The sequence below is a fragment of the Hyalella azteca genome, unplaced genomic scaffold, assembly GCF_000764305.2.
Source record: "Hyalella azteca isolate HAZT.00-mixed unplaced genomic scaffold, Hazt_2.0.2 contig9747, whole genome shotgun sequence".
NCBI lineage: Eukaryota > Metazoa > Arthropoda > Malacostraca > Amphipoda > Hyalellidae > Hyalella > Hyalella azteca.
The window spans coordinates 41,445-62,615 of NW_025939809.1; the positions used below are offsets into that span (position 1 = coordinate 41,445).

General features: G+C 40.8%; 1 protein-coding gene across 1 annotated transcript in view; it reads left to right on the plus strand.

Moving 5' to 3' along the window:
- The window catches only part of LOC108681632 (cyclin-dependent kinase 18), a 43,839-nt gene extending 23,045 nt beyond the window's left edge, over positions 1-20,794 (plus strand). Inside the window, exons 3-11 of the mRNA XM_018170683.2 lie at positions 13,233-13,372; positions 14,960-15,153; positions 15,572-15,595; positions 16,453-16,699; positions 18,000-18,110; positions 18,985-19,118; positions 19,579-19,828; positions 20,259-20,349; positions 20,667-20,794. Of these exons, the coding sequence (XP_018026172.1) occupies positions 13,233-13,372; positions 14,960-15,153; positions 15,572-15,595; positions 16,453-16,699; positions 18,000-18,110; positions 18,985-19,118; positions 19,579-19,828; positions 20,259-20,349; positions 20,667-20,779 (1,304 nt within the window). The 3' untranslated portion in view covers positions 20,780-20,794. The remainder of the gene's footprint in view (positions 1-13,232; positions 13,373-14,959; positions 15,154-15,571; positions 15,596-16,452; positions 16,700-17,999; positions 18,111-18,984; positions 19,119-19,578; positions 19,829-20,258; positions 20,350-20,666) is intronic.
- The last annotated feature ends 377 nt before the right edge of the window (positions 20,795-21,171 follow it).

Consider the following 21,171-nt stretch of genomic DNA (forward strand, 5'->3'; position numbering starts at 1 on the left):
ATGGTGAGACGAGATATGGTGAAATGGTGAGCCAAGATATGGTGATATGGTGAGACGAGATATGGTGATATGGTGAGACGAGATATGGTGATATGGTGAGACGAGATATGGTGATATGGTGAGACGAGATATGGTGAGACGAGATATGGTGATATGGTGAGACGAGATATGGTGAGGCGAGATATGGTGATATGGTGAGGCGAGATATGGTGAAATGGTGAGCCAAGATATGGTGATATGGTGAGACGATATATGGTGATATGGTGAGACGAGATATGGTGATATGGTGAGACGATACATGGTGATATGGACAGGGTGAGCCAAGATATGGTGATATATGAGGAGCATATATAGTGCAGCTTATGGTGAAATGGGGCTTCAAGTCCCGCTTGTGGTGATATGGTGATTCAAGTCCCGTTTTAATTGGTGGTTGTTTGTAAATGATTAATTACTCTAAGTTCATTCACGAAAGTCCAGTTTGCAAAGTAATTTCGTTCCATAGGCGCCTTTTCTAGTTCTATTTGATATCCATCAGTCTTTAATACTCGGTTGGATTTTCTTCCATTGAATTTGAGAACAATCATTTGACTTTTCTCATGAAATATATGATCAATAACAAACTCATGGTTAATTATCGAGGTGCCGGCTATTTCAGTGAGACTTCTCTTGAGATAACCCTGTGCACCTTCTACTTCCTCGAAGGTAATAATAATAATTATAATTTATATATTATAAAATGCCTCGTAAAAACGTTTATGGGTGAAATGCGAGGGAGGGACCATGGAACACCGTGTGTGTGCAGGAAGAAACAAAGTGAAGGCATTTTAGATGGTGTCTCGTGCAGGATCTTGTGATGATATCAAACGAGCGGTCCCAATATTCCAGAGGAGCCATCAGCATGCCGTTTTAAGACGACCCAGACGTGGCTCTCTCGGGCGCTCTGGTTGTTTCCTATTTCCACGGTTTGAGCTCAAGCTTTTTCTATTTTCACCTCTAAATGGTTGACCTATTGCTTAAAATAGGTGGGTATTTTAACCAAGTTTATAGGCACGGTAAAAAGATGATAAGTTTAGGTATTCGCGAAGAAATAGCTAATGAGGCCAATTCATTCACTTGTTACGGTACCATTCCTTCTTGTTTTGTCAATAGATCGGTCAAGTAAACCCCTCATCTTTTCGCATGGTTAGCCAATTTGAATCTGGAATTTTATATACTTTTATTCTAATACATTAGATCTTATAGCGGTAATTGAGTTTATGGTAATCAACGGCAATCTTGCTATTGTTTTTTTAATCCAGCTTATTCAGCAATGATTTGATCTAAGAGCGTTCAAATGACAACTTGTCTCGTCAACTAATTGCGATGAAGCTTGCTTAGTGCATTCTTTGATGACTTGTCTTGTCCCGTTGACCGAAGGAACATACGTGGATATTAGTACGTTAAGGAGGGAATATTAGTTCGTTAAGGTAGTAGTATTAGTGCATTGATCTGGGAATATCAGTGCATTAATGTAGGACTAGCTAGCACGATAAGAGGGATACTAAGGCCAGGGAAGGGATGGCGATTGCAGGGGTAGAGTCTATGGGGGGGGGAGGCTCTGCTGCTGGTATTGATTCCATCTCGGGGCTCCTGTGCCACCACCAACTTCTTTTTCACCTCCAGCCCTTCCACCTCCAGCCCTTCCACCTCCAGCCCTTCCACCTCCAGCCCTTCCACCTCCAGCCCTTCCACCTCCAGCCCTTCCACCTACTTTCTTCTTAATATTGTCCTATACCTCTCGTTTTGTGCAAGCATGTCTGCTCCTTTCTGCTAATGAGTGCCTCAAACTGCAGTGTGCAAATTGCGTTGATTTTTTTCTCATTTTGAAAGAAGACTTGCCTGCATTTCGCAAGAGCGCACACGTTGCTTGTGCGTATTAATCCCGGTCTTGAATGCGTATGATTTACTTGACGTTCCGCTCTTCTTACGTCTCCTTGCAATGAACGGGTGAGCCTGATTTGCTGTTGCGGCGACAGAAACACTTTTATTGTCGCGCTGACCAGGCCGCTCATTTTCCGTGATTCACTATGGGAGGTGGTAGTAACCCTCTATTTCAGTACGTTATATGCCTCTCATATCTCTTTTCCTATATATAAATATATATGCTTGTTGTGTAATTTTCTCGTATGAATTATTGTGAAAAATACCACCTCTCTAGTTTGCGTGCCAGGATTTTAGCTGTGTTGTCTGTGTTGTTCATGTCGCAGTGTGACGTTGGTTTGTAAGGATTTTAACAGTGTCAGTTAATTTTTGGCGCAGTGGACTACGTTTGCAGCGGCGGCCAAGTCCGATATTTTCCCTGCTGGGATTCTCATTTACTTATGAAAGTTTGTATGTCTTAGATATACGAGTTTTTATGAAAGTTTGTGTGTCTTAGATATACGAGTTTTTTTTGAGCTGCTGCAGCTATGACCTGGCCATTGGTTGTCTCTCTGTTGAGACTAGAAATGAGAAAATCGTCCATTAGATCAGGGCTCTGGGGGAATCCTTGTCTGCTGTACAGAGATGGACTAGGATCAGCAATGCTACGATCGTCTGAGCTCTGAAGGGGTTGTGCTGCACCTGCTACAGCATGGCTCTTGTTGTCGAGCGCAAATAAATTGCACTCCAGTGCCATGCACGAAGAATGGTACAAGATGTACCCTATACCATGAAGCGCTTGTTTACTTATACCAGTGTATACCGCACTTGCCATCATGTTATCTAATTCAATATGCTGCTCTTATGATGAAATAATTGAGCAGATATATGAGATATTACTCTCCTTCGTTACTCTCGAAAACGATGTATTACCATTGTGAGGGTAATTTATCTTGAGCTTGGGACCATTAATATTTTCTGTAATGGGTAGATACTTTAATTTCAATTGATTTAATTTTGTTCAATATTGATTCTATTTGACCACACCAAATAATCACTTGGAAAGTTTGAATGCACGCCATTTTGAACCTCTGTCTACCATTTGAGCCTGTCTTACATTTTTTAGTAAAGTCTCGTATTGTGCCGAGTTTAATTGCTGCAATAGACGCAATAGAAAGCTTGAACAAGTGATGTACAGGACGCGGGCACCAGCATGTTCAGTGTACAATTGTACATCCCTCACCTCCCTCTAGCCCAGCCCTCCTATCGTCCCTCGATTGTTCTCGCGATTGTCGCGTAATGCCTTCATGTCTCCAGGGTATCGTGTCGTAATACATTATATATTTTCTGTTCATGATATTATCAGTGAAGAACACTGTCCGGCTTTGCGCAATTTATCGCCTTAACCGCTAATCATAGCTTGTGAGAGTTGGAGTTTTGTAAAGGAAGCAGAAGAAGCCACTTGAATTGTAGGACTCAAGTGCGGAACAGCCGGAGACGATGACTAATTCATTAACTACCTCCTAATGCCACATTGAGCTATGATAGCAATGCCAAATCGCAAACCTATTGCAAATCTTTTGGATGCATAAATTTTACTTCTGGGCGTTATTCATGCCAACCATCATGCTAACTAAACAGCAACCAAGTCATTAATATCTTCGGGCGACCAAGGCAGTATAATCTTCGGCATCTTCTATTTGGCATCTACCAAGAAATCTTCTATTTGGTGTACAAAATGTATACATCGCGATAAATACTGCTCGAGGGAATCAATATTTTAAAATGTATTTGTTTTTATAGTTCCATATGCGTGTACAACATTAGCCGGGAACGCGTGTACCACTTTGCTCCCTCCCTTGAGAACCTCGCGTCCCTCATCTGCTTGAGAGGGGCGCCCAACGCTGGCTTGTGAACAGCTTTCCTCTCGTGCGCTTCTTCTCCCCTCTCCATTCCACTAGATTAAGATCGCCTCCATTCCGCTAGATGCGCATATATCAGTTGATCGAGGTATCCTCCATTCCACTAGATGCGCTTATCTCAGTTGATCGAGGTCTTCTCCATTCCACTAGATGCGCTTATCTCAGTTGATCGAGTTCTTCTCCATTCCACTAGATGCGCTTATCTCAGTTGATCGAGTTCTCCATTCCACTAGATGCGCTTATCTCAGTTGAGCGATGTCTTCTCCTTTACACTAGATGCGCTTATCTTAATTGATCGAGGACTTCTCCATTCCACTAGATGCGCTTTTCTCAATTGTTCTAGAGCTTCACGCAGTTTTTTGTGCTTTTTGCGCTCTATTTTTTGTTGATCGAAACGTAACCTTGTGCTAATGGCTTCAGCCTTGAAAGGTGTTCGGTGTTCTTCGTTGGTCGATATGCCGCCCTTAGGACCGCTTTTCAGACACACGGAAGAGAAGCTGTTTGTTCATGAAAAGTTAATGCATCAACTCAAAGGTTGAAAGCGATTTTTCTCGCGTGTATTTTCCTCGCTTTATTGGCCATCATTTCACATGCTCGTACTTCTGTTGCGCTTGTTGCGCTGGAGCTGCCGTGGATGCAGGGCCCATTTGTACCTGCCTTCAGTCTGAAGCCGTTATCAGTTTAATCGTGAGGCTTCTATCATGTTAGCAGCTGATGTGAATATTGCTTCAAAAGCTCGTGTGTATTTATGAACCCGTACTTTAGCCACGAGTTTTGTGCAGACGAGCAAATGTTACGCCATCAGCGGCTGCAATGCCATGCGGCTGCAATGCCCATGAACTGTACTATATCTCTAGGGCTGTACTGATAGCATGTCCTCGTGTCTGAGACTGCCTGAACTGTACTATATCTTTAGGGCTGTACTGATAGCATGTCCTCGTGTCTGAGACTGCCTGAACTGTACTATATCTCTAGGGCTGTACTGATAGCATGTCCTCGTGTCTGAGACTGCCTGAACTGTACTAGGTATATCTCTAAAATACGTTGGAGATCTGCGCTATACGTAGTGCTATTGTGTCCGAGACTGAATTAACTTTGGAGAGTTTAAGGTTTAAAAATAAAGGTTTTAAGTTCTTGTTCATGTTTGCGTCCTATTCTCGGCCGCCAATTAATTGTTGAGGGTGCGTGCCGAGTTCATTCGCGGGCGAATTCGTGTTTTGTTGACCGTGTTTCGTTCATTTCTATCTTCCCAGCATCGTTAAGTGATGGTGGAATCCACCATCATTTAAATGTGGTGGTTGGTGAATTTAATATAAGCTCTGATATGACGGTAGCTTTTAATTTCAATAAAACCAAGCACAACGGGCGTCGCTAACTAGTATTTCTCCTTTCTTAATAAACGTTGCCATCCACGCCCATGCCTTAAAAATTATTATTAGCGTGAATTATGGCGGCTTCCGCTCAGTGCGATGTCCACAACTTTTTTCTTATTACCAAAGCATTTGGAAACATGGCAACATAGGCTTCATTCGTTATTCCCTATGCGTTGGATGCCACGATAGCGAGTTCTCTATACACGCTTATAGACTAATGAGTGGGCGATGATATTGTGTGTGTCGCACTACAACATTTTGAGTATCGCTACGCAAGCAACGTTAGCGTTATGCTATAACCATGTGCATCTGCTTGTGTCTTTTCTACTTCGCATGACACGTGGCTATCTCATTGCCTGTTATATTTGATGGTGTATGATGTGATCCTAACCAAGTCCGTTGTCCTGCCATCCTCCGCCTCACAGGACCAGATAATAAACGCGTCAATCAAGTGCCTGTGCTTGTAATGTTTAAGGACAAGTGAGTGTGACCATCGATGTGGTCGAGAAGAAAGTGATGTGGCTTTATTCCTGTATCTCCACAGCGACATAATTTTTCCCCACTTACAACGGCACGAGAAAGCATCGCCGCGCTGTAGTTCAATATATCGCCGAGCTTTTTGCTGACGCTGTCGGTATGAAATAAAGTGCTCGACTCCCAAGCTTATTACGATATATTCACAGTAATGCATAATTCTTTAGGTTCAAATCGCGCGTGCATGAATGATCAATATGTATTTTATTACAACATCGTTTATTAAAATATGAGTTACCTATATCATTTTATTGCTCTTCAGTCATGTTTGCCTTCGTCTGTGGACGTAGCAACTCAGTAAGGGGTTAATGTTGATATTTTGAACGCCCTGTTTGGTATCATAGACGAATGCATTATATATTCTCTATTACTGGTTTATATGCCTTACGGAATAACTTTCTTCATTTCTTCAGACACAGGACTTATTATTATACCTTACTGGGGGCAAAGGCCAATTATTATTAAGCCCAAAACGTCGGTACTCCATCGTTGACGTCTGCTTGATAACTTGCTTGTGTATGTCATATTGTGTGACAATACACGCTCAAACCTGACTATTTTATACTTTAACCGAAACGACTTCCAGTCTGTTATACAAAGTGAACGCAGTCTTGACAGAATAACTCGGCGATTTAAATTTGTTCAGTACGCTCAGTTTTTTTTATGTGCAGGTAGTGGTTTATCTGGCCGCTATCGATGCGTACAAATAACTGTTCAACAAAAATATTTGAATTGAAGAAAATTAAATCATCTATCTGAAAATTAATTGTTGCACTTCTTGTATTTTTGATGGTTTGAATATTTTAATGCTAACGGGCTGCTGATCTTCGTTTCTTTTCTAAGGTCGAAGAAATAAATGTACTTTTTCCGAAGAAGTAAATATCGCAACTTTCTAGCATTTCGGCTCCGTTTATTAGTTTACTATTCGATATCATTTTGCGTCTGTAATGTTTTCTGCTCTCAAAAACTGTCCTAATTTCGTACTGCTTGCCGTTGGCTGCGATGTGTAGTAGAGGTTAACGGAAAGGATGCGGTCGAAGCCTGCGCTCGTAAACTTTGCTTGTGGCGAACTTGCGCGTCCCGACTGTTCGGAGCACGCGACGTGTTGGTGACGCCGGGACTGTCGTTTCGAACATCGCCTTCTCCTTAGGCACCCGAGACCCGTCTCGGGGCCTTCATTCCCTCACGTTGTTATCGCGGCGAGACGCGTCTCGGGGCCTTCATTCCCTCACGTTGTTATCGCTCGGCGAGACGCGTCTCGGGGCCTTCATTCCCTCGCGTTGTTATCTCGGCGAGACGCGTCTCGGGGCCTTAATTCTCTCACGTTGTTATCGCTCATCGAGATGCGTCTGTAATTATTATTAAGGATATTTTGTTGACTCGTTTGCTTTACTAGAATTATTTGCATTATTCATGCAATTTATGTCGATACAAATAATACAGACTAACTTCGACTTTATCTCATTCATTGACCAAAGTGTGAACAATTGTCTTAACGTTGATAGGCATTGCGGTACGGAGCAAAGTTTTCAAAGTGTCAATATAGTGTTGATTCTCCGATATAATCTTTGGCTTTTTAATATAGTACACGAATCATGCGACTAACATGAAATTCGAGATTCGTTAACTCTTTAGTTCAATGGATGCTTGCATCAATTGATTTTTCTCATCTTCATTTGAACAGGTTCCTGAAATGTTTTCCAAGCTTCCTGTATCCCTCTTCTTTTAATACCACTGAGTTTTGATGTTGAAACACTGTAGACTAAAGAAATCTATTGTGATACTCGACACAGAAGATTACAACGACATCACGTGGCCTGTCTCGAATCAAGTTCGAGGTCTTTGCTTTGCTCACTGATACCTTCAGCAAACTTGCGTCTGTGTGGCTTTAGATGTGGCAGATATGCGCTTTGGTATTCTGCAACTGGTCTTGAAAAGTGGCGTCAAAAACCCTGTGGACTTGAACATTATGTGAATTTCCATACCTTTTAGTAATGGAAGTCGTATCAACATTTTTAAAGATCAATTGAATCCATGTCAATCAGATCAATTGAAAATGGATCAGCTTTAAAATCAATCTCTATTTTCTCCCGTGAATTGGGATATGTAAATGTGTAATTCACTGGTGAAGACATTTTACGTGGTCATCTAAGAAAGATTTATGGATGTTTTGAGTGTTTTAGAATTTAAATGTGTGGTAATTTTGCTATGTTCATCAATATTACCTCGAAGGATACTTCGATACGGCCATATGTGGAAAATGGGTCGAACTTTACAAGTGATCTAGTGGAACAAACGATAAGTTTGAGGCACTGCTCAACCTTCCAGATGCCATATCTGTGAAAAGTGACATAGTTTTGCTCTCATATGTACGTTCATGATTGAAATTTTAGTTTGTATCCTGAACAAAAACTCGAAACAGCTCGCACAACAAGCACAACGCTTTTCGGTCACAAGCACGAAGCAAACTTGCACAAATAATTCAACGTAACTTGAGTTACCGAAACTCCATAGACCGTCTATAAAATTACAGAGCGCAAACATGAGTAGCTCACTCTGAGTGTTGTTATAATACAAACGTTGGCCCGTGGAAAGCAGCATCATTAATAATATGCTTCATAAAAGTTCAACGTTCAGCTCCTTCAGCGGGACATCGGGTACAGCTGGTCGCATCAGCTCATGGCTGTCTCACATCAGCGACCGTCGCAAGAAAACCTCCGTTATTTCCATGAAGCCTTCCAAGTCCTTGGGTAAGGTCCAGCACTACTATAAGCTTCATTTTGTTCTCCTCTGTTGCTTCTTTGCGGAAGTGAATGAAGCAAACGCTTAGAATTCTCTATTTTTGATGGGTGCATGTGTAATTGTGTATGCAACCAGCCGAAAAACTGCTCTGATTTCAACGTTACTGTGGTATACATCGGATATCGACGACAATTCGTTCCCGAAGTGAGGACGAGAACCAAACAAAATGTACCCAGTAAAAATAAGTCTAACGATATGAATAATTTTCTCAGCCCCATGGCCTTATTTTCTAGGATTTCTTTCCAATGCATGCCTTACCGATATTATCACTTGCCAATTAATTATATTTAATGTATATTATGAACAGCATCTCTATTTTCTCCTTTATACAAGGGGCCAGTGCTTTTAAATCACTTAACTTATGAGTGTATTATTTTATATATTTTTATTTATTTATTGTGTTGATCAGCGTTTTTCTTCAGATACTATTACTAATAACTTTCTATGATGATTCCATGTATTATAATTTAAATAAGGAACTATGCAAAACAAACGTATCTATGTATACCCATGCAGAAAAATCAAGAGTTGCATTATGTTCTTCACAAATTCGAAAATACCCATATATAAGAATTGTAACAAATATAATGTACCAATAAATGTCAAATATGCTCGTGTATGACAGATTGAACTATTGCATCATATATACAGTGCAAAAACGTGCACAACACCGAGCGGGAATCTTCTTCCGATTGCTGTTTCACTTGTGCTGACCCGCGCAGGGCCGTAAGACTCCCGTAAAGCGGGCTTAGGAGAGGTATTCCGAATAGAAGGGTTTCTGAAAGGTGTTCCTAACAGACGGGTATAGGAGAGGTGTTACGAAGGGATGGGCGCAAATTTTTCACATTGTTAATAAGAAGGCAAAATTTTCTCGCATTTGTTGGTCGAATACCGATTTGGACAACTTCGTTAGCTTTTGAATGCGGAGGTAGTGTGTTGTTTGGTAATCTTAATAAATGACGTGAAGCAATCTGTTTTTTTTTTTAGGTAAATTGTTGAATTAGATTTCTACCAATGGTATATCGAGAAAGCTGCTGATGCTTTTGTAGTTCAATTGACTTCATTTTCCATGTATTTTTCGCTTTATCTGTATTTATTCTATACATGAAATTAACTCAGAAAATGAAAACTTCGATCAAGCTATTATCGGCAAGTATGCATGATCATGTGTTCAAGTGCATTCAATTAAAGTGTGATAGCCGTGCAAAAATTCGTGCTGATAAAGTAACTGTCGAATTTCGGCAGCCTCCTTGTACGTACACGCACATTTCAAAGGCGACTTCGATTATTCCCTTTTCTAATTTCAGGTGCCTTTTCAATTTATATTTTATATATAATATAGTACATGTCGTGGAAATGCACGAGTGTGAAATGATAGACTTATTTTGAAAAATATCAAAGATTGACTTCACTTCATCCGTGTTGCATCGTTACTATTACATTTCCACACATTGCTGAGTTTTCATCTCATTGGCGGACCTATATGCATCGTCTCGGGAACTTGATTATACGGTTTCGACTAGGAAGGTCTAATTTGACATTCGTTTGCAACTAACATTGATTTCTGAAAACTATCGTGCGAGATATACGAGGCAAGGAATTTTACTGCGCTAGTTACGCCCAAGTATTGTTCACAATTGTTCCTTAGCTGGTATTTTCACGAAAAGGCTGAATCCTTGTCAAGTTGAAGCATCAATGGCCATTTATTATTGATCGGCAAACCAATAAAATTTTTGCATTGTGCTATAATTCTCGACTAAGACGGGCACAGTAATTAAACATTACATTAATTTTTTGATGAACAACTTTTTTTATCAATGTCGTAATGTTATAATTAACCTCTTCTAATGGGTAAAGATCAGTGCGATTATTTGCGGGCTTCTAGTTGTGCCGCAGCTGACCTGATGAATCGACAGTTCCCCTAGCACGACACTCCTATTTTTATATTAGCTCTCTTATTATTACCGTGCTCTAAGTTGTGCCTCAGCGTTACTTCCATGCTTGCTAGTAAATTAGCTTCTGTGGTTTTTAATCTACGAATCTTTATGTTAAATAGAAAGGCGACAGAAGAAGAAATTCGCCATCCTTCAACTTCATCCATTCCACCGATGTAGAATGAGAATGATTTATAAAAGGAACCAATAAGTGCTGAAGATTCATAACATTAAGTACTTAATACAAAAGAAGTTATGGTTAGTTTGAAGTTTGCCATCTAATAATGCTGACAATATTTGTGAAAGAGGCATCATGCTTTTTATGACAATCAACAAGAAAACAAGGGAAGAAATTATTAGCCACTGCATTGTGGACCAAAGCTGCCGTGTATCACTCATTATTCTTCTTGGCAGCACGTCTCTAGTCCCTTAATTTAGCTGTTGCGCCTCCGTCACCATTACCTCCCTTGCCTCGCCTTATATTTTTTTGTGACAGCTATTATCGTTCTTAAATTGGTTGATATCTTTTCCTGTTCCGGATGTCAAATTTATTTTCCTGATATGCGTGATGTTTATAACGATGAATGTAGCAGTAAAAAGGAAGTACAATAAATCTCGAAACAAATTTATTCAATGTCATGTTAATGTTGAATGCCTCGTTCGTGGTGATTTCGTAGAGCGCTAAATTCTCACGTGTTTGTTCTCTAAATGTTAGCCGTTATTTGCAGCCGTCTTATTACTGATTAGATGGCGACATCTCTTTATGTTATGAACGTGTTGGCTGTTTGTTGTTGGCAACTAGCAGCTCCATGCTTGCTTTACGCTCAGGCTTTACGAGCGAAATAAGCGTCTTATTAGAATCTAGTCGTTGACGGGGGCGATCGTGGGGCGAGCGTTTTCGGCACCTACGTACCAAACAACCGCCATTGAATAAAACGATCTTTATTCACTGAAGGAATTTTGTGACTGGCACCACAATATTATACAATTGTACTACTCACAATTTTGTGAACCTCGCCTGAAAATATTCAAATTTTGTAAACCTTGTTTGCATCACCGAAGATGTTCCGTATTGTTCAATGCCTGTCAATCAGGCAATGCACTTTCATCACAATATCAAGCAGTGTCGTCCCAAAATCATAGTGACCTGAATATTTAATAAAAAAAAACTTGTAGGCTCTGATTTCAAAACCGACCGTTCATCTGTTGCGTTTTCTGCCAATCAACAGCTTGCTTATTAGTTATGTATGTTACGACGAGGATTTGAAATTTATATCTTGGAGCTACAAGCATTATTTTGTTCTTACTGCCACGTACTTATCCAGTATTTTTCTCCTCCTGCACCCCTTAATCGTGTTTCCATGCCATCAAGCAGCCTGTTGTTTTTAACTACAGCAAGATAGACTGGTATATTTTTGTAATATAATTAATGAAATTACTATCTAACTAACACGTAAGCTCAAAAAAATTGGCAAAGTCAATTCTCATCTCTTTCCATCGTATAGGTAACGTTACAAACGTACACGTGCACATACGTCGACGCCAGTTCATGAGTGGGAGATGGTCATGGTTCGTTCGATCAAATACCAGCGTATGACGTGAAACAGCCTGACCAGCTGCTCTTTTTGGTTGTATTACGCAGATTCGGCCAATCTACTCCCGCAATAAGCTCCTAATTAGCAAATGAATACAGTATGTGGCCAATTTTCTCCTGATTCATCTCTAAGCCGATTCAATGGTGCTCGGGACAACTCAGAAATGGAATCTGAATTTTGACCGGGCGTGGCTGCCGCGTGACATACGGTGCATGCTCGGTCTTCGCGCGATTGCAGCGCTGGCAGGTTTACTTGTACGACCAACGCAGCGACTTTTACCCTTGTCAACATTCTTGCTTGCCATTATTGTACTCTAGAACAACATGCGTATTTTCTACAGTCCGGAACGAAAATTTGAAATTTGCTGTGAATTCGCTTCGTAATAGAGTAGTTACTGAAGTTATTGTGGTGAAGTGTATAATGAAGTTGTTTTAGTGCTTTATTGTAGTGTTCAGTAAGATTATTTTAGCGTTTTATTCCTGTGATTGGTGGAGTTATTTTACGTTTTATTGTTGTTTTGGTGGAGTTATTTTAGCATTTTATTGTAGTGTTTGGTGGGGTTATTTTATCGTTGTAGGTATTATTGTATTTGGTGGGGTTATTTTAACGTTCTATTGTTGCATTTGGTGGGGTTATGTTGTGTTGCATGTTGTGATGCATGTTCCAGTATCTCTTGGTGCGATAAGTTGCAATGTCTCTTAATATTGATGTTCATAGATTTATTGGTTAGTTATTTGATAGAATAGTAGAATTGTCACTGAATCTTTGCATTATATTTTCTCTTTGTCAATCTCTTTCTAGACCTAAATTAATGGTACCAATTATATTTAGTGCATTTTAAACTTTTTTCATTTGTATACGTCCTTAAGACTAAGTTAACCAATTGACAGGCTGGAGCGAAGACATAACTTGCCTTACTTGAATATTGACTCTGCCTTCAAATGTCACTTTTATGTTGAGTATTTTTGTCGTCTGGGCGCCAACGTTGGCTATATTCGTGAAGAAATGAATAAGTAGCAGCGAACGCTACACTCGCTATACTCTGTATTTTTGATGTATTTAGGTGCTAATGATACATGATGTAATGTATTTATGATGTATGCAGGTGCTAATGATACATGATGTAATGTATTTATGATGTATTAAGGTGCTAATGATGCATGATGATCACAGGCGTTGTGCACGAGGCGCCTGGGGGCGACGCGGGCCGCAGGGGCAGCGACGGTGAGAGCGAAGAGGCGTCAGGCGCCAGCGACGACGTAACGCCTGCAGTCAAGATGAGGCATAAGGCGCGCAGACGCCTCACGCAGGAGGTGAGTAGTGTGCCATAAGGCGCCTCACGCAGGAGGTGGGTGGTATGCCCGCCTCACGCAGGGGGTGAGGCAGCCCTCCTACCTGGTCTCGCAGGAGGGGGCGGTAGCCTCTTTACCTGTTATGAAATCTTTTACTAGTGAAATTGTGGGAACAATTTTCTCTAGATATGGAGGGAATGGATGAGCGAGAGACGAGGAATCTAAAATCATTCCAAACCATTGTGTTGTTGTATGAATTTAATAATTCATAGCTTTGTTTGATATAACGCCTAAGAACGTATAGTGCTAAATACCACACGGTGTTTTCGAAATTCCCCTTCGGGATTTTTTTTCATATTGCGTTGGAGATGGACTTGTTCTTTTCTTTTAAGTTCGACATCCTCCTGTTTTTCATACTGTTCAGTTAAGGAACTGTATCCTTATATGTTAATCAATTACTTCCACAACTTTTATCACGATATAATTAAATTATGTTATGCGAGTTAGACCGGAGGTTCTGAACAAGATGTTTCTTGATTTTGTGTCCATGCGATCGAGGACAATCTCCTAGAAAAAAATTGAGGTGTCCGGTCTCAATCAGGCGTCTCATTCTATTCATTATTATTGTACTCTAAGATTAGATGATCATCTGTAATTGAGACTTAATATTTTCTAGACGTGGTGGAGATTGATAGAAAAGATACTATACTAGAAGTATTAAAAATGTACTAGACTGATGAAAAAACACTAGACATGAGTCAGCATGGACAACATCACGTGACAGTTCACTCGATCAAGACCTTAGTAATGGGCGGAAGCCGTGATTCAATAAAGGGGCTGAGAAACTTAGTAAGATCCCAGTAACTGACAAGTACGCCGCCATGTAACTCGCGTTAGAGTTACTCCGACCTAACACGCGACGTCTTAGCCTTATACTACCAATACAACTCTCATGTATAACCACTCCGTATCAAGATAAATTCTACATACTGATTGTGTCCTACTAATTCCTCAAGCACTTAGTCGATGAATCCCTGTCCTCAGCTAGAAATATATAATCAGTCAGGTGGCGCTTAATATCGCCGCCTGACGGTACCTGGTGCATTAGTCTTTTACTCACTAATGTGTATTGTGTCGGGAGCGACGAATACGATGTTCGCGAGACACAAGCAATAAACAATTTGAATTATTTCATCGAGTCTAATTGTCCCGCGATATGAATTGTTCTAGCACTGTTTCTTATTTCAATCGTAAATTTTAATTTCTTCTCTTGAATTTAGACAATCACGATTTTGTATACGTCGAGAAGTAACCCTGCACTTGTATAGATGCTCCCATCTAAATCTAGCAAACTTAACTATAAGGAAGGCGAAAAGTAAGTTGACAATTAGGGGCATTATAATATTGATTATTTAATTAATATCCAATACAAACGTCTCTCCCTCCCTACCGACCGTCATAACAACTATCAATATTATAGCAAGAATGTCTATAGTAAATTAGTAATAATGTATCAACAGGATATCAACAAACCTCTCTCCCTTCCTACCGACCTTCATAACAACTAGTAATATTAATGCAAGAATGTCTATAATAATGTATCAACAGGACATAAACAAACGTCTCTCCCTGCCTGCGGACCTGCGTGTGCCTGAGGCGTTCCTGCAGAAGCAGGAGCTGCGGGGCGACGCTCCCCTCAGCCGCGTCAGCAGGCGCAAGTCGCTCGCTGAGCTCGGCTTCGGTCGCATGGAGACCTACACAAAACTGGATAAGCTCGGAGAGGTGGGCGCAGCATCCGCTTTGTTTTATTCTATAATGTAATTAATTAGTGCTCATGTCGAAGCTATTAGCTCAGCATGCAAACATACACCAAACTGGATAAGCTCGGAGAGGTGGGCACAGCGTCCGCTTTGTTTTATTCTATAATGTAATTAATTAGTGCTCATGTCGAAGCTATTAGCTCAGCATGGAAACATACACCAAACTGGATAAGCTGGGAGAGGTGGGCACAGCGTCCGCTTTGTTTTATTCTATAATGTAATTAATTAGTGCTCATGTCGAAGCTATTAGCTCAGCATGGAAACCTGCGCAAAACTGGATAAGTTCTGGGGGAGTGGGCACAATCTCGTTTGCGTTCTTTTCTATAAAAATAATTACCTATTTAGAGACCATGTGCACTGTTAGAAAAAACGGTGAAAAACGGTCCCACTGTCATTCAAGTGGCCGGTCGACCCTTGAAAATAAACTGTTTCGCTGTTTTTATCAGATGTTTTACGGATTTCTAGTGTTGAATTTGAATAAAAACGGCGGCAGGGTTTCTTTTCACGTGCCGACAGGCCACTGAAACGCCGGTAAAACCGTTAACGGTAATTTTTCTAACAGTGTGTAAGCTAGTAGCCTAGCAGGTAGTGACGAGCTTCTTGTCATTGTAGCTGTCGACCACCTACAGAGATAGGCTTCCTTCTTTGTAGGCTCTTGCTCTGTGTGTATTAACTCTTTGTCCGATGGCCTCTCGTGGACCACAACGAGTAGCAGCTCTTGTGATAGCCTAATGTGTGTTATTGGATTTGATAATTTTGAGTTAGCATGAATAAATTTGATTCTAATAATTACTAGGTTAACTTTAGGGATATTTTCTCTGAATGTTAGCTATTGTTGGCTATTGTAATTTCAAAACGTTTACTGCGTTAAAACGTCGTGACGTACCTAGTTAGCGCCCATGTCGAAGCTATTCTGTACTAACTTCATTATGTACAGGGCATTGTACTGTGCTAACATGTACAGATGGTGTGCTGTGGTGTGGTGTGGTGTGCTAATATTGGTGGGTGTGGTGTGCTAATATTGGTGGGTGTGGTGTGCTAAAATTGGTGGGTGTGGTGTGCTAACATTGGTGGGTGTGGTGTGCTAAAATTGGTGGGTGTGGTGTGCTAATATTGGTGGGTGTGGTGTGGCAATAATGGTGGGTGTAAAATGGTAACATTTGTAGGTGTATTTTGCTATTTGCATAGTGCAAATAACTGTGATATCGAAATTTATCAACCAATTACGGAGACGATATTAATGTAAGCTTGGCGTTGAGCGTGAACAGTTATTTCCTTACTTATTATTCAACTTTTGATAATACAAATGGAGCGTCAAGATGTTATCTTTTACTGTGTTGAAACTTACTGTATTGAAACTTTATTTACACTACACGACATCTTATATCGTGTTGTCGTTACAGTGACGCTACACGATATCGTGCACACCGAGAAGAGCCTCACGCTCGTCTTCGAGTATCTTGACCGCGACCTGAAGCAATACATGGACGAGAATGGCGCTGCTCCGCTCTCTCTTAACAACGTCAAGGTCGGGGCCTCCATTATTCTTATATTCGCACTTGTTCTTCATTGCACTTGAGATTATGTTTTGATATCAATGTTCTTACAAGCTGTGATAATCATTACCCTGTTCCTGAACGGTCGTAAATTTATTCAGTATTGTGGAATTGAGAGAAACAATACCATGGAATTTAAGGGCATTTTGCTTCCTGGAAGAATTTTGGACGGTATTTCTGAATATCTGCTGATGAGGATCTCTGAAAGTTTAATATCTTATATGGCTTGATTGAATTTTTCGAGTTGAAATTTATGTCTGTTTAGCAATAATCATCATTAATACCGTTGTTTATTTGTATTGAAATACTGCAGTGAATGATTGAAACTTTCATATTAGGTGAGAGGTGCAGAGCAGGGGCCGTATTATCAAAACTTCGTAAGTACGCAAAATCGACTTACGAGTGGCGTTGCTATGACAACGTAATACTAGCGGTGGTATTATAAAAACATTTGAGCGGGAAAAATTGGCGCGGGGAAAAAATTTAGGCTATTAGCCAAGACTTGCGTACGAAAATTTTGATAATGCCAAAATTAGGATGTATTTACGTACCACAGAACTTTTTTGTCGTAAGTACAAAAACTTACGAAGTTTTGATAATCCGGCCCCAGATGTCGGTAAATCGGTTAGCATTCAACTGGGAAAAGTTCTAAAGAATTCCTGTGGTGCCATATTGTTCATGTTAAACAAGGCAGGTCCGTGTCTTGTTCTTGTTAAACAAGGCAGGACCGTGTCTTGTTCTTGTTAAACAGGACAGGTCCTTGTCCTGTTCTTCTTAAACAAGGCAGGTCCGTGTCTTGTTCTTGTTAAACAAGGCAGGTCCGTGTTATCGGACCAGCCCGTGGTTTCGGACCAAAATTTTCACTTTCCATTGTGATTAACTTTAATCTCTGCGCATTGGTTGATTAATTATATTTTCGTGCAGGACAAATAACCAGGCTGCTGTAAATAAAATTAGATTATTCAGTCGAATGATTTACCTCACCCTCTATGATACATGAGAGCTTCATTTCTTTTCTAGCGAGTCGATGAAATAAGTGCTTGTCCGCAGCATTGACGTCGTTGACAATTTGACGTTTATGCAAATTTTTCCTTCACAGTTATTTTTCATATACAATTATTACACAGTAAATCGTTATTCCTTGCTTTGGCGATGAATTGGAAAGCTTCTTGGCTTTTTTCCTGTATTGATGTCGTTCTAGTGTTAAATTGCCTAAATCTCGATTTCATCTTGCGTTTCATGCACTCGCGCTGACGTGTTCTTGTCTCGCAGATATTCCTGTTCCAGCTGGTGCGAGGGCTGGCTTACTGCCACCAGCGACGAGTTCTCCACCGAGACCTTAAGCCTCAAAATCTTTTAATCAACGACCTCGGCGAATTGAAGGCAAGTCGCGCAGAATGTCCATTTCTCCACGTCTGCTTGATTCAGAGAGCAGCATTTACATTCCGTATTGAAAAAATTGACCAAACATAACATTTTTCCACAAAATATTTTTCCTTAACTCTCCCCTTGAGTCCTGTCCTTGACCTCCAAGGATAACTTTATATGCACTCTTTATGTACGTGTGAGCGTCGCCTTGCTTCAGGGCAATCCTCGAGTTTATTGATTACAACTGCGGGCCTTTGTTAGGCGAGACGTTGCGGTGCGACGCAGCTAATTACAGACCATAATCACAGCCCGGCTTACGTTGCGGTGCGAAGCATTTAATTACTTAGCATAATCACAGCCATGTAGACGTTGCGGTGCGACGCAGCTAGTTACTTAGCATAATCACAGCCCGGTAGACGTAGCATAATCACAGCCATGTAGACGTTGCGGTGCGACGTGCTGCGCGGCTCGTTATTTTCCTCCTCATATCAGCAGAGGCCATCCTGCAAAATTACTTAGCATAATCACAGTTTGAGGTCCAGTGTTGGTGTCGTGTCTAGCTCGCCCTGTTAACAGTGGCTGCCGCTGTAGGAATTCTTGTCACATCGTTTCGGTTCTTTTTTTCTTTATATTCAGACAAGCAGCCACCTCACGACATTGATATCTATGTTGATATCATTATTAATATTTCTTGTCTCAACATCGAGTCCCCGCCACGAAAATTCCTTCACTGAAGGCCTCCAAGTTGATTACGCCTGGATAGAATTATTGCAGCTTATACATGATAAGCAAGAGTTTCGTAACATGCTCTTACTTCATCCCTGTGTCGAGCATTCCTCATAATTTTTAAACGATTCCTGTGATAATATTTGTAATTTTGTTCGCGCAGTTGGCGGACTTTGGCCTGGCGAGAGCCAAGTCCGTCCCTACCAAAACATACAGCAATGAAGTCGTCACGTTGTGGTACAGACCTCCGGACGTGCTGCTCGGCTCCACGCATTACTCCACACAAATAGATATGTGGTGAGTGCTGCTGGGCTCCACGCATTACTCCACACAAATAGATATGTGGTGAGTGCTGCTGGGCTCCACGCATTACTCTACACAAATAGATATGTGGTGAGTGCTGCTGGGCTCCACGCATTACTCTACACCAATAAATATGTCCCGAGTGTTTCAGGCTCAGTAACGTTCAATTAAATATTTTAATAAGCGTTATCGTCAACGCACATTTCAAAATAATAGGAATATGTAGCGAGTTATAACTTGTAAGAAGGTTACGTCCGAGGTTAATTCATCCCGCTAACCTAACCGTTGCCTGCTAATAATCCTATTCTCTTGTCACGGTTCAAATGTATTCAAAGACATTATTTTAATTTGTATAACTCATTCCAAATTATTACTGGTATATAATATTATTCTACATTATGATTGCAAGATATTATGACATACTTGTCATGTAATAGTAATTATGCGTGTGCAGGGGCGTTGGGTGCATCATGTACGAGATGATATCAGGTCGCCCTCTATTCCCCGGAGCGACGGTGGAGGACGAGCTCCACCTTATATTCCGCACCCTCGGAACACCGACAGAAGAGACGTGGCCGGGCGTCGAAGCCATGCCTGAATTTAATATGTACAGAAACGTTCATCATCCTGGTGAACCTTTGATAACAAAGGCTCCTAGGTTAGGGCAGGACTCTGCGCTATCGTTGCTCAAAAAATTCTTATTGGTGAGTCCAGAACATTTCTATTTAAATTCTACTTGAATTATCTTGGTCAAATTTTATTTCCGAGCCTGACCTGAAATATGGCCGCTTTCAACCTTTGGTACACCCTTAATTATTGATAGATTTAATATTTATATTTATGTGCGATTTGTCGATGATTTATTATATACTGTTTCATACACCAGTAATTTTGATTTATCTTTTTCATGATATACTAACCCCACCAAAAAAGGCGTTTCACTATTTACGCTGTTTCCTAAAAAACAATGAGCTTAGCCAGGAATTGCATATGCTGCGCAGGAGGAGCTTGTATCCTGGCTCAGCAACTAGTATGTCTTGTTTGCATAATGTCAGTACCTACGAGGCTAAGAAGAGGATATGTGTCTTGTATTCCTAATGTTCTCATTAATTAAATCTGAGTACTCGTTGCCAGTACGAGGCTAAGAAGAGGATATCAGCGGCGTCCGCCACCAAACATCCATTTTTCGAGTCGCTGGGTCCCGCCATCCACAGACTCGGTGACCGTGAGTCCAGATAACGCCTGTCTTCATCAAATTATGTTCATTGCCTGTCTAAATAATTGCTTATTTTGTGCTATTTCAACGAAGCTCACTGGGCTAGCCATAATGTCATTACGCTTCGTGTCGTGTGAATTGAATTTTTTTTTTCAACATTAGCATTTTGACTAGGTTTTAATGGTCTAAAATAACCTCATGAAAACTTGACATGAATATTTCCTTCAGATGGAATTTTATAATGAAATTGACAATTGGTTTCTCGTATTATATATATTAGTGATTTATCACTTAATTGTTTACGGACTATAAAATTTTCATTTCAGAGGATTCTCTATTCTCGTGCCCGGGCGTGATGTTAACTAAGGACCACAACGCGGTTTACCGCTCCTCAAACGGCACTCAGAGCCGCAACAGACGTCAGAGTATGCATTTCTGACACAGGGGTGATGCTAGTGCTGCTGCTGCTGCGACGCTACCCTCGTCCGCAGCTGCCGTCTCCAAAGATGCTGCCAAAACACACAAAAGTTCGTCCAATTTGTCATCCTCCTTTTCGTTCTCAGCCACACTGAGCGATGCAGGCGAGTCTCTCCAAAAGTCTCCGCCAACGAGTGCTGGAAGTGTTCGAACTTCAGGCAAGAAAACCACTAAGTTTGCATCCTCACCTGTTTTCCATGGCTCAAAGAAGCACGAGAGAGATATGGATAAAGTGTCCTCTGTCTCCCGATCCACGTCTAAATTGAAACTTTCTATCTTCTTGGGCTCATCCAAGAGTAGAAGTTCTTTACCCAAAAAATATTTACCAACTTATTGGGCTCGACGTATCAGTAA